Genomic DNA, 14,715 nt, shown 5'->3' with positions numbered 1-14,715 from the left:
ATCAACCATGTGTATTTTGCAGAAAGACTGATGCTAATTGTAAGACTGAATAATCCAATATGCCTATCGTTTGTACAAGCAATTTATAGAAGTGCTCATCAAGTGACTAATTTATTTAAAATATGATTGATCACTTTAAAAACTGCAGATGATGCAATCATTCTGATTGAAAGGGACATCTCTGATACAGTGAAGTTGTCCTATCCCTGTGAACTGCCAAGGTTTTCCAAGGTTGTGCACAAGGCTCTGCAGACAGGAAGTGTCTACAAGGAATGGGATCAATTCGTCAGAGAATCAGAATTTTTTACTTGCCAGATATGCCAGCTTCTGATGGATTAGCTCGGATTGCTTACCAAAGCATCGGTAGATCCATGTTCGATGCGTTTCCTTGTATTGCCAGTGCTGGACAAAATGCTTGGGTAAGTACACTATGGAAATTTGTTAAATTGTTTTGGTCTGGAAGCTTGCAGCCTGCTTACAAGGATGCTGCAAACTTATAGCAGCCAGGGTGTGCAAAAATGAAACTTTACTTGCAAAGTTATAATCAAGACAGTCCAGGAGTCTGAAAAGCCCTCTAGTTTAGGAGTTGATTCAACCATGAATCAACAACCTCTACATCTAAAGTTGACCACACAGGTTAATGTCCACAAACATCCATTTGTGCATATCACAGTCACATGTTTTTTTTTATTTTTGGCTCTTGTTTTCAGTCTCACTTCAACAGATGCTTAAGCTCAAAGATACGATGGGAGAGACAGAAGCGACTCAAAGTGATGAAACGCAAAGAAAGCCCAAAGGACCCTGATGCAGCAAGTAAACGTCCTTGCACAAATTCATCTCCCCCACCACTAGCACTCCCTTCCATTCAAGAGCCTTTGATCAGCGAAACAGTGTATGCTACACACATCAAAGAAATTCAAGTAAGCAACACTTTCTTAGCAGACATACTTACAAACAACAGTTGTTAAATTAATTGTATTAAAACTTATTGCTGTAAATACCTGGACTTACTGGGTCATGGCATCAGTACAGGCAAGGAAGTGGGTAGGTCATTCCATGCCAAGTTGATTGACAATGACCAACTTGGATAAACAAAAAGCATGAAATTCAAGCAATCAGGGTCGCGTTTCTACAAATAAATTTAAGTACCTTGCTGTACAATTTGTTTGCATCTGCCCATTTTTGAAATGTATTGTTATTATTTATTTATTTATTATATTATTTTCTCTCTTTTTTGGGGGGGAGTCCATTGATTGTTGTAATGCTACAACACTCGATCTAAAACTTTTGATATTTTGGACAAAAGGGCTCAAATTCAGAACTAAACAGGCCTATAAACCAGTTTAGGGCTAAGAGCACTAGAATAATAGGACATCTGCTCTAGAATGAGAAAGGTTGTGGGTTCGTATCTCACCCGAGTTGCAGTGTATTTTTTCTGCAGAACTCAAAAGCACTGAGTAGGCCCACACAGTGCTTGTAACAACGTTGGTGTAATTGGAAAAGTTCAAATATAAATTGTTCCCGATGCAAGAATCACACCATTGCACACAATTTGTTTGGACTTTTAGAAAGTGTTTACAGGCACTCGTAAGACAGACATGACACCCACAGTGATGGCCCACTTGGACAACCTAATGCAGGAGACATTCCCACGTAGAAGGAAGCTAATACTGGCCCCAGACAACATGGACACATCAGAACTAGTAGAAAAGCTTTGGAAAGATTTCCCATGCCTTCAAAATGACACATGCGTAAGTATATATATAATTGAAAATGTGGCCTCTCCACCTTTCTCCATTCCATTAAATGCTTTTGTTAATAGCTCTCTTCTACCCCCTTGACCCTGAAAGAGACAGGATTATGGGGGCTGTGTCACACCCCCAGCCCACAAATCCCTTTAAATGTCAATACAATTTTCAATTATCCAAAAGCGAACTGATTGAGTTTCAATCCAAAGGCAGACTCGTGGCAAAGATAGTAATGTAGTAATGGTACAAAATATCATATGAAATTATTCCATCTATAAGTGTGTTGTATTTTTCAAAAGAAACAACTTAAAACATGTTGGACAAATCGATTTTTAAAAGCTCGCTGGTCAGGGATCTTTTTAAAGTCATTGAAAATACCTCAGAATACATGTACTTTGATTCTTAATTAATCAAACCCCTATTTTTATGATGCAGGTCACAATTTTGCAGTTTTCACTGACAAGTAGGACACTTATTGAGCTCAAAATTTCATAGTACAGTCTCTTTACACCTCAATAGAATTCCAGATTGGATATAATTAAGGCATTTTAATCAGTATAACTGTCCAATGCTGTGGGGGGCCTGTAAAAGCCACTCCAAGCAGTTTTCATTATTTCCATTGTTTCTTTTCATAGCTAATGCAGGAGATCAGACGTTGTGACATACACCTTGACACATACTACAATGACAACTACTTGGGTGTGCTGGAGAACCTTGGTAAACTGTATGATATTCCACACGATGTAAGTGTAGTTGCATTGATTTTTTGTTTTTTACAAATTTTACTCAAACAATTTGGAATTATTGGATCCAACAGCTAAAAATGCAGATTATAATTAGATTAATGAAAACAATAATTGTAATGTGTGGGTTTATGGGCTTATTACTGATACAATCATTATGTATTGAATTGGATCAAACTAGTTTTCTCTCTGATGCATAGCTCTAACTTCAACAAATTGCATAACAAGCAGTCACAGATTAACAAGCAGTCGCAGATTAACAAGCAGTCACAGATTTTTTAGACTTGAGAGCCAAGTGGAGTCATTTTGGTGACCGAGTCCTGTCTTGTGGAAATAGTTTACAGTTTTTGAGATGGAGATAGTGTAATTTTATGCAAAGGAGTATAACACAAATATTGTTGTCAAAACCATAAGGAGTAAATCAGCAGATCAGATAGGCATCAGGAACTTATAGATTTTGTTCTGAACATTCCCAGGAATCATAGAAATAAAATGTTCTCCTTTTAACAAATTTCCATTTTATTTTTCAGACCGACTTTGACCATGTTCAAGTCCTTAAGGAGACGGAAGTGCGCCTGAATAAACGCATCAAAAAAACAGAGGTCATCAAGGTCTTGAAGGTACTGATAACATTAATGACATGTTGGAGTAGCAGGTTGGGCTTGTGCTTCAGCAGTTACGAGTTAAATCATACTTGAACGAACATATTGTCCCACCTCCCCTCTGCCATCTCAAGTGCCATCTCCAAAAACAAACAAACAACCGAAAAAACAGACTAACAAACAAGAAAGCCACTGCTCAATTACTGAATCAAACATATTCACTCTATTTTTTTATCTCATCCTGCAGCTCAACTCGGACTCCATGGACTCGAAAGTAAATGGCCAGACATCACCTAGCCTCGTCATTACAACTGATGATAACCTTGTTACATCTTCTCATGTCGTGGGTTTTGGGCGGACCCTTGTTGAGATGCAGGGGGAAGGTGCGTTGAAGAGGGGACTGCGGTCGCTTATGGCAACCTACTACATCCTTGATTTCGAGTATCCTCCAGGATACTCGATGATGCTGAAATTCATACAGCACTACCTGATGGGCAGGATAGTGAAGGACATCCCCAAGTCGATCAAAACATTGTGCTCCAAGGCTGGAGTGGCTAACAGTGTGGATTAAGCGGTTGGGTGAGACAAAGCTATGCTTGGTGGTTAAGTAGAAGTAAGGTTTGGGGTAGTGCCATGTGAACATTTCTTGAGTGTGTGTCACTCAAAGTTTCGACCAGGAGCAATTTCGGACAAGAACATTTGTTAAACTAACTTTCCCGAATGCTGCATGAACAAATTAATTACAAAAAAAAATATTTTTCATAATTTTGCCGTGGATTTTTGGTGCATATATATTCTTGACACATCGACAGTAAGGGAGTTGAATCTGTTTGATACGTTGATGTGCTTTGCTAATATTTTCACTTGGTGCTACCCCAAACCTTGCTTCAAAAAGTCTCCCGATGTATAGCTGTTTATAGGCTGTACTCTTTCTGTACAATTATCTTAATTGCCAATACTTTATGTTCACCGAACTTTGAAACTGAGGATTATGCAATAGGTATTTTAATTTAACCCTCCTTTGTAAACAGTACAATTTGTTAAGAAGTTGTTTGACCCCTTCAATTTTTCTGGGTTGGAGGGTTTTGAAAGGTCGACTAAATGTGTCGCTATGTATAGTACAGTACAATTTGTCATAAAGTTGTTTGACATGCCAAAACTTTTCCGAAAAAAAAGAGCAATCCTACACCCCCGCCCTAACCCCCATCTTACACCCCACCCCCCCCCCCCCCCCCCCGGTTTTTTGGTGTGGTAAAAAAAAAGGTAATCCTACACCCCAACCACACCCATATTGTCACCCCAGGTGTCCTGGCTTGGAAAAATAACCAGTCAATCTTGCACCCCAACACCCTTCCAGACCCATCCTCTTCCCCATCCCACCCCCATGCTCTTATTTGGTTAAAAAACTACACCAAAAACAATCAATCCTACACCACCCCCCTACAAAAAACAAACTCCTCCACCCGCACACCCAACAGTATATAGGAGGGTTAATTTAATAGAAAACGTTGGAACAACAGAAAAAAAGTTGGAACAACGTGCCATTTTTCAGCACCTAACCCAAACCATTAATTCAATGATAATTAATCATTAGAGTAGACAGGAACCAACTTATTGACAGATTTCTGAAAGAGCACAATATTAATGGTTCAAAGAATTTTGGGTAATTTTTGGTAAATATTTCTAGGACAGATCTTGATTCAGAAAGCTTAAGATAAAACAATTTCCTCATCACTTTATATTTAAAGGATTTAATCTTGCCAATTTGTGTTCACACAAACATTTCAACAACTCTTTTTAAAATAAAAGTGGGCATATTAGTGACAACAATGACCTTCTAACACATAGACATGTACCATCACTAGTAAAACTGAAATTAAGGTGTGTTTTTTATGAGCCACGTTTGGAACCATCAAACGTTTTCTTTTTCCTGCCTAAACGTTATTTTATCGTGTTTTATGAGCATTCAAATGTTTTTAGAATGTTTCATGACATTAGAAAAAGTGATCATTTGCAAATTTTGATAATAAGGTGTCTTTTTAAAAGTCGTAATTTAATCAAGAACAATTGTAACTTTTTACTTTGAATTTCAAGTTGTGTTGTTAAAGTTTTCAGTATAATTATGACATGCAAATGGTGTTCTGTATTCGAACATTGTTTGTTATCTAATAAGTGATTTACCAGATTTCAATGTAAAGTATACAATATATTTTTTTCTAATAAATCATATTCAGAGTTGATATTTCATTTTGAAATTGTCACTGTTTTTGTTTTTTTAGAATGCATCTGAAAACCTGTCTGACACCATCCAGTGATAGCATCTAAAGCGCATGATATGGCAGTAGTTTTAAACTATGCACTAAGGACACATCACCTCAAGTAACTCACGCACCAAATTTGTTCATTCGTTCTCCTCCGAGATGTGAAACTAGCACCTCATGTGTTCATGATCCCAGGGCAAAGGTGTTGCTATATGTGCTAGTCAGCAGGTGCTAGTTCAAAATTTTACCATCACCTGAGGAGAGCCTAAACCGATACCTGTATTACATGAGGCAATAGGCGCACCTCAAGTGTTCATGATTCTGGGACAAAAGTGGTGCTAGTCATTATGTGCTAGTCATTATGTGCTAGTCAGCAGGTGCTAGTCCAAAATTTCACTATCACCTGAGGTGGGCCTAAATCATTACCTGTACCACATGAGGCAATAGGAGCACCTCAGGTGTTCATGATTTTTGGACAAAAGTGGTGCTAGTCAGCAGGTGCTAGTCAGCAGGTGCTAGTCAGCAGGTGCTAGTTCCAAATTTTACTATCACCTGAGGTGGGCCCAAATCAATACCTGTACCACATGAGGCACAGAAGCACCTCAAGTGTTCATGATTCTGGGACAAAAGTGGTGCTAGTCATTATGTGCTAGTCATTATGTGCTAGTCAACACAACTGACACATGAGGTGCATGAAATAAGTGCCTCAAGTGTTCATGATTTTGGGACAAATATCTGCTGTCCCACAAGTGCATGATGTGCAGTCCATTTTTACAGTGTAGAGGGCATCCGTCCAGGGTCGCCCAAGAAAGCACTGGATGGGGAGGCATGGAGAAATGCCACCAGACCAGCCCGACATGACCACAAGCTTGTCCAACCCTCGACCTCGGGAAACACAATACTTTATTTTAAAGGGAATTAAGCAAGTTGAAAATGAAATTTAAACATACCATAAAGTTGTGGAAGATAAAACATCATATCCGGCTTCCCATGAGGACCTTCTGACATTTTGCAATGTCTGATGTGGTGCTCATTCCACAAACGACCAACTCGATGAAGTTCTCTGCGTAGCAATTTTGTGAAGCAGAACCGTACACATTCTCTTGAAATGAAAAAGATTAACTATTGTTTTAGACATCTATCTCATCTCTTGTCTGGCTTCCATGTCACATCTTCTTTTAAACAGTGTATTATCATAATGTGAACTGATTTCACGAGTCGATACAATGCTAATGTACACAGACTAGTATATAATACTCCAGAAACATAACTGCATTATACTCAGACTCCAATAAAAACAAACAAGACACAATTTTTTTGAATTACTGCCACAGTCTGAAACCAACTGATTTTATTTGTGCCGGATACCGAATTGGGCAAACCGGACACAAGAAAAACAAGCGGGGTACACCTGACCCCTAACCAGGATGCACTTGCACCCGAACCTGGGTTCAATTTGACCCAAAAATACAAAACAAACCAGGATGCACTTGCACCCAAACCTGGGTTCCATTTGACCCAAAAATTAGCTGCATATGTCAGCCACAAACCCAATATAATTTGTGTAGGCCTACACCAGATCAACTTTACTGTGTTTTGTAGAAATTATTAATTTGTTTAATTACACAGAGTACAGGATAGAGTTGCGCTTCCACCGATGAAACCTCAGTCGGAATCATGGCCTCATGAAACTTTCGAACGCCATGGCAACAATACCAAAACCAATTAACAAATCCATTTTGTTTATAATAATTATAACATGTTGTTAAATAAACGCCAAAATCGGGTAAATGGCTGTCTGAACCCTTCCAATTATGCCACACGCGCCAAGCGCGCCCACCGAGAGAGAGAGGCGGAGAAGGGGGGGGGGGATAGACAACCAAATACCCCCATATATAGGCTACTGAGTCACAATATGCACATCATATCAGGATACCCTCTGCCTACATCATGTTTGAAACAATGAATGCTCGCAAATTACTTCGGAACAATTGATTCCCAAGGGAAGATAAATGCACACCATCGTATGAAAAAAGGCTTACCTCAGACCAAATATATTGGGGGTGATGAACACAAAGAGCCTGCTCTGCTTTGCATTGAGACGCTGCCCAACGATTAATCGTTCGGCGTTTACGTTCCAGCGCCGATTGCGAACGCGCGCCCATGTAAAAAACACGAGGCAGCACATCTGACCAAACAATAGTCGAAGTTGGGTACGCCCAGGCACAATCACGGAGCATCACTGCAATTTGCTGCCGCAGTGCAAACTCATCAATAGTTACGAGGTCATTGGTACCTAAATGAAAAATCAACAAATCTGGGGGAGGTGCCCGTTTTCGGAGGTCATTAAGCAGGTCATCATAATTAGCCATCCCAGCCCCACCTTTGCCTTTCCAATAAACCCGGGCTGGAATCCCGAACGGACCTTCAGCTCGACGCACCAAGGAGTCCCCAACAATCCAAACTGAACCTACGAAATAAAATTAAGTGAAATTGAATCCCGGCCCAAAAATGCATGAAATAACAAACAAGCTAACATGAAAATGGTACCCCCGCCCGGACAATCAGCAGCCCGATCGCAGATTGCAAGTAGGGATCGGGCGAATGTAAGACATGTAAGCCCGAGAGCGGCTGCGGACGATGCAGCACCGATGCGGAACGAGTGCCCCCGAATTTGTTGTCCGCCTAGGCCAGCAAAAAAAACTGCCTTACGTAACACCGAATTGAACTGGTACCGAGTCAATGGACTGCTATCAAAGTGACAGAAAAACGGCCCGGGATACTCGGGACGGATAGCAATAAAATCCAAGAACCCTTGAACGGGGCATAGTGATTTAGAACTAGTAGTGACAAGACGAATGCGCTGTGGAAAACCATGTTGATTATTTTTTGACTGCCGAAAGGTTAAGCCAACATACTGATCATGTGACCCCGGTTTCGAAAATTGCACATCCCCGAAAACTAGTACGGACTCCTGTACCCGGGAATTGGAAAACACGGCAAACTCGCCTACGCGTAAAAAACCGAAAAAGGCACCTAGGAAAACTGCCTTGAACATGGTACTTTCAAATTGAGACGCGCAAATGTGAGGAAGTGAATCAATTAGCTGCTGAAGAATTGGCAACGAAATTGGCACCCGATTATCCACTAAACCGCAGCCGCGGCGAGAACCCTCAATCAATTTAGAAACAAGAAAATCTTTCGTAGGATCTGACATCCCATGCAACTTATAAAAATAGCCCACGCCCGAAACATAGTTAGCAATCGTAGCTGGGGCAAGGCCACGCAAGGAAAGCCACCCAACAAAACGACGCACCTCTACCGCCGAAGCAGGCGGCCCTACTGTATCAAGGGATGGTACCGAAATCGGCAAAAAGCATTCCACCCCGTAGCATAAGCTTTGTGTGAGCTGAGCGCAATGGATGCTGCCAATAGACGGCTCATCTCATCAGCTATCAAGGAAGAGGTAGAGCAGGGAGCGGTGTCATTACAGCGTCTGCCAATGGGGCTGCCACACGAAAACGACTCATCTGGAAACGAGATAAAGCATCCGCAATCTCATTAAATTTCCCAGGGACGTGAACCGCTCGAAATGATATGTTAAACTCGAGGCAGAGCAGGACAAATTGACGCACAACAACCATGATACGCTTACACGGCGAGGATTTCTTATTAATAATGTGCACAACAGCGAAATTGTCGGTGTTAAACACAACTTTCCTTCCGGCAAGTAGCGGGGCCCAACATTTCAATGCAACGAAAAGCGGGAAAAGCTCAAGGAAAGCGATGGATGGAGGCTGCTGCAAAATACATGGGGGCCAATGACCTTGAACCCACTTGCCTTGGAAATATGCCCCAAAACCAACACTAGCAGCGGCATCAGTGAACAATTGCAAAGTATCGTTCGACTGCCAAGCATGGTCTGCAAACACAGAAACCCCGTTAAAATGCGCCAAGAATTCAAGCCAGGCAAGCAAATCCAGCTTGGCCCCTTGTGAAATCCGAACCATGTGATGGGGGCGAGAAATCCCTTGTGTTAACGCAATTAAGCGGCGAAGAAAAGCCCGCCCCGTAGGAATTGCCCTGCAAATAAAATTAAGGGAGCCTACAATTGACTGAACCCCAACGAGGGAAATCTTACGTTTACCCAACAAGCCCCTAATCTGACATACTAAAGCATCAACCTTTTCATGTGGCACCCTAAATTTGACGCGCAACTGAATCAATCACAAGGCCTAAGAGCGAAATCGACTGCACTGGGCCAACCGTCTTCTCCTCAGCTAAAGGGACACCAAGCTCAGCGCAAACCGCCTTAAAGGCCTCAAGCAAAACTGAACAAGAGCTTGAAGATGACCCCACGAAAAGGAAGTCATCAAGATAATGGGTTAAAAAGGAGGACCCAGAAAAACGTTTAACTTGAAACTCTAAAAATGAGCTAAATTTCTCAAATAATGAACATGAATTACTACAGCCCATGGGAAGACACTTGTCATAATAAAACATCCCGCCATAAGTAAAACCTAACAATTCATAATCAACTGGGGCAAACGGTAGCAACCTAAACGCCGATTTAATGTCGGCCTTTGCCAACCATGCACCGTGACCCCCCTTGCTAGTCAGCTGAACAGCTTTGTCGAATGAAGCATAATGCACTGAACAAAGATCCCTGCTAATAAAATCATTAATGGATTGACCAGCGGGAAAAGATAAGATGGATGAGGCGGAACGTGTTGGGCTCGCGCTTAGGTACTAAGCCAATAGGGGAACATTGCAAGGAAGCCAAAGGACGAGACACAAATGGCCCCGCTATCCTACCTAACGCAATTTCTGTTGCAAGTTTACGCACAACAACCGCGGGCTGAGCCGCAGCAGAAGTGAGGCACACAGAATCGCGCGCCCCCCTAGGGCCAGTATAACCCAACGAAAAACCGTTAGCAAACCCATTACGTAAGACCTCAACATCAGAATCCAAGGGGTAAGAACACAGCCAACAATCCAAAACTGAAAAATTAATTGGCGTTGGAAGAGCGAAAAGACCCAGTACCGGTCCCACTAGCGCCATTGACATTGGCACGATTTAGATTGACTGAGTAATGCTTTTGCATAGCCATTGGATCAGCAAGCTTTTGCGCTGGCAAAGCCGGGAGTTTGTGTGGCCGCGCCGGCGGGGCCGATGCAGCAGTAGCAGGGGAACTAACCCAGCGCGCATGACCCGCCATCCTACAACGAGTTGCACCATGGCCGGGGCGCTGACACTTAGAACTATGCAAAAATTTGCAAACACGGAAATGACAGCCTTGCGTGCCGTTGTACGCAAAACAAAGTCCCGTGCGCACCTTGGAAGAGGAGGGTTGAGGAACGGTTAAAACATTGCCACTCGAAAATTGACTAGCTGCAGTAACACCCACCGCTGCCACGGTTAGCCAAAGCTCGGTATCAAGCTTGCCCCAAAAGCGCATGGGGTCTGCCTCCCCACGCAAGCGAAATTGTTCATCGTAGCGCTTCCAACCTTGCCCAGGAAATTGACCTGCAGCCATGTGGATAATTTCGCAGTATTTGAGCAGCTCCCCGCAGCGATTGGGGTGTTTCACCAGAAAAATCGCCATAAAGTTGTGAAAAGCGGACTGCCATTCCTCAAATGTGTCCAATTTCTTGCGTGATCCTTCCGGTTTGCGCACAACTAAATTCCCCCCAACAATTGCCAATGACAAGTTAGCAGTAGTATCCCCCGCCTTAGCGAAAACTGAAGCACTAGAATCATTTAGGAGGAGAGACATATCAATATACATACCCTGCCAAATTTTTTCTTTGAGCGCCATTGACACTTGAAATCCCAAAGGTGTTCCGACGTCAACTTGTGGAAGAACTGGTGGCCTACAAACCTGCCCAAGAACACCAAGGCCTAACCCACTATTATCAGTACAACTACTCCCACCCCTAGGCACATCAATACAACTAGTACTACTAGTAATAATATGCCTATTAGTATTACCATAACTACTATCATGATTATTAAATGCATGTGAGGTGGAACAAGGGGCCGCAACCTGACCGGAATCACCGGTGTACTCACCACCCGTCGGCAGGGGCCGAGTCCCGGCAGTCGAGTTGCTGAAAACCGGAGGGGCGACCACCGCCTCGCCGGGCTGCAAACCGTTGAACGTCACTGTTTCATCCCTTACAGTAGAAGCATAGGTTGCCCCGGTGTTTGCCGGCGGTATAATAGCCTGATGCTGGATCCCTGGTGGCGAAATTATTGGCGGCGGGCCTTGACTTGGTAGCGGCCGAGGGGAAGACGAAGCCGTGCCGGTATTGAGAGTGATCAAGGCCGGCTGTGCAGATGATGCCCTCACATTAGCCTTCCGTTTCCCTTGGCCTTTCTTATTCACAGCCGCCGACTGCATCGTGGAACGTCTGTCCATTGGATAGGCGCCTTCCTCATCGACATCGTCAAACCGAGCCGGACGCCGTCTAACTCGAGGCATGATTTCCGTATGCTGGCCAAAGTTGTTATCCCAAACGAAACTGGAAAAATTTCTATTCCGTATTAAATACTCCTTCTGGAGCGAAAATATTACGAACAGTCTCCTGCACTGCTTGCAAGCTTTATCCCAAAACGAAACTGGAAAAATTGACCTTGAAAGCTAAATCAAAGACTAAAATTCCTTCATCAAAAAATTATTCATATCTTACCACATTGAAAGACTGTGACGAAGTGACAGATAAAATAATAAGCCCGCCAAAACAAAAAATCCTGATGGGGGGAATCACCATGATTGGTTAAAACAAAAGTAAATGTAATACACTGATTTGCTACATTGTTAAATTGCAACACAGCATGACCCAGAAACCCAGCAAGTGATTTTTGCAAACTATGCCATGGATGCACAGGGAAAAAACAACTAAAAATTGCTTGTAAGAAAAACGCTGTGGGTATGCCCGGAACAGACTGTGTACAATGAAGGTTACGCTGAGTATAAGGCCTTTTATCCTTAGGGTGATAAAAGGAAATGTAAATGAAATTAAATAATAAAAACACTCCTCCTTATTGGCATAACACAAGACAATTTCGTCTTACTTTTCCCAGAGGCAGGAGTTGTCAAAGGCTCCGCTATAAACCATGTCCTTGAAGAGACTCAACCAGTAATTCATGGCTCCCTGCCTCATGCTGCCCCACCAGCGTTCAATTCTCTGGAGAATAACACTTAAAAAAACGCTCTCAATAATAAAGGATTTGGGAAACCAATAAGAAAAAAAAAAGTTAATGATAAGTTCTGATAATTCTTCATGACTCAAATTATGCACTGCTTAACAATGTGTTATCAAGTCACAAACCACATGTTTAATGACATTTAGCACTATTACAAATTAATAAAATAAAAAAAATTGTAATGTAGCACAAGACATCCAGGTGAAAATACTTATCCTACGAGTATTAAAAATGCTTAAGCTTAGATAAATGCAACAACTGCTCTATGAACTTTTATCTTGCATCTTCAAGTACGACTATACTCCACTGGAGGGATGTACAAAATGGAAGAAGAAGAAACAAAATAAGTAATAACTTATTGTTTCATTGAAATGAGTTGCTTTTCACATTTACCTGATTTGAAGTAGATTTGCCATACATGAAGCTCTTGAAGTCAGAATGGTCATCATTGTCCTGGTAGCGAAAGGCAATCTTAATGTCTTCTATAAGAGTGTTCTCAGTCCCACGATCAGTCCTGATTATGTGTGGTACCGCTGAAAAATATGGTAAGATTGACCACACGCATCAGACCTTAAATGTATGCAGAATGTCATAAGTTTCCATACACGAGAGGAGAACATTAAAAAACAAAAGAATAAACAACCAAACAAATTAAACATACAAACCAAAAATTAGGGTATTTTTTTAATTAATTAATTATGTTAATTTGTTTGGTATTTTAGTATGTGAATCATACACTGTGCTAAGGTCAACCATTACCTTTGACTTGACGAATGTAATCCACAAAATATTTGGCAACCACTGCTGGATCATTGTTAGTTGGTCCTATTTCCACCCAAAGAATTTTTCGTGAAAAGCTGGAACAATAAAAGTCAATTAAAAACAATGCAAAGGGTGCCACGGAAAAAAAATAAATCAATCCTGAATCAAATTATTAATTTTACCAAGGTGTGAGTTCATTAAGTTTGCGAAAATGGTTTCAAGTTTTAACATTTACAGAGTCATTATGCTAAGTGAAAGTTCAACAAGGTAGCATTTGGAAAATTGCTACATGTACAGGGTGTCCAGGGAATACATGTAGGACATACAGTATGAGCAACACATGAAAATAGTCATAAAGCACAATGATCAAACTAACCTTTTGTTTCAGGATTTATCATTTTACATGTATCTTCTATCATGTAACATGTAACATTACAATCCATCCAGACAAAAACGGAGGAAAATTTCAAAGCAAAATGTGTATAAATGTGTGTGATCATTATTTACCCATCAATGGCACCATGAATAGCAAATCCATACGGCTTCAACTTGTCGTAGCCATCTACATGAACAAGGTAGTGTGGACCTTTATTGGAGTACATTCGACGTCTCAATCGCCTCTGTTTACGAGCAGTGACACCGTCTGGGTCGAACTCCAGCAGAAGTTGCCTAACTGTGTCTCTGAAGACAAAATCATAGAATACTAGCATGTTACCACTGTTGTATTATCGGTCATACTATATTGTCAATTTATTTTGTTCAATACCACAGTAAAGCCAACTCATAGCTGACAAAGAGTTGCGTTGAGAACATCAGGATTAAATTGAACTATTGTATGGGTACTTTTTGTAACATAAGGGTCAATCAGAGGACATAAAACACACATACACAGAAGTCTGTTAACAACTACAATCTTAATGTCACAGCTTCTTTAACAACCACACATAATCAATGTTAATCCCAAATATTTTAGACTGGCACCCCAGAACAAACAATATTGACAATAAATAGGGCTAAATAGCTCAGTTGGTAGAGCACCAGCATGTTACACCGGAGGTCTTTGTTTACCTAAAACTTACCCAATCAGTTCCCCTTAAGGTTTAAGGATATAATACAAAACACACAGTGTTACATAAACTACAAAAGCACTAAATCGGTACATTGAAACTGATCCTGCCTGAAACACTTACACATATGGGACAATTTTAAACACTGGTGTCAGCCAACAACAATATTTTATTGTACTTTCAAAAATGCCTGTGTAATTCAGAGCAAGTGTACTACTGGTTGGAACCGATACAACTACATCTTAGTAAACAATGTAAAACATCAAGTTCCAAAAAAAAAAAAAAGGGTGTAAAAAACACTCCAAACCCTTTAATAGCTCTG

The 14,715-nt window shown here is 41.3% G+C and overlaps 1 protein-coding gene across 1 annotated transcript; it reads left to right on the top strand.

Moving 5' to 3' along the window:
* The first annotated feature begins 317 nt into the window (after nt 1–317).
* LOC117306021 lies at nt 318–3,813 on the top strand. Its single transcript, XM_033790873.1, has 6 exons — nt 318–419; nt 711–920; nt 1,569–1,751; nt 2,384–2,491; nt 3,022–3,111; nt 3,341–3,813. Exons 1-6 carry the CDS (start codon nt 318–320, stop codon nt 3,662–3,664), a joined length of 1,017 nt encoding a protein of 338 aa, XP_033646764.1. The 3' UTR covers nt 3,665–3,813.
* Nucleotides 3,814–14,715: the final 10,902 nt, after the last annotated feature.

The sequence above is a fragment of the Asterias rubens genome, unplaced genomic scaffold, assembly GCF_902459465.1.
Source record: "Asterias rubens unplaced genomic scaffold, eAstRub1.3, whole genome shotgun sequence".
Taxonomy (NCBI): Eukaryota; Metazoa; Echinodermata; class Asteroidea; order Forcipulatida; family Asteriidae; genus Asterias; species Asterias rubens.
This window is presented reverse-complemented; position numbering and strand designations above follow the sequence as displayed.

What these genes read in the sequence shown, in the direction of transcription:
- LOC117306021 (XM_033790873.1), top strand. Translation starts at nt 318, where the DNA reads ATGCCAGCTTCTGATGGATTAGCTCGGATTGCTTACCAAAGCATCGGT. An exon ending in GTGCTGGACAAAATGCTTGG is followed by an intron (nt 420 to 710) that starts GTAAGTACACTA and finishes TCTTGTTTTCAG; the next exon opens with TCTCACTTCAACAGATGCTT. An exon ending in GCCTTCAAAATGACACATGC is followed by an intron (nt 1,752 to 2,383) that starts GTAAGTATATAT and finishes TTCTTTTCATAG; the next exon opens with CTAATGCAGGAGATCAGACG.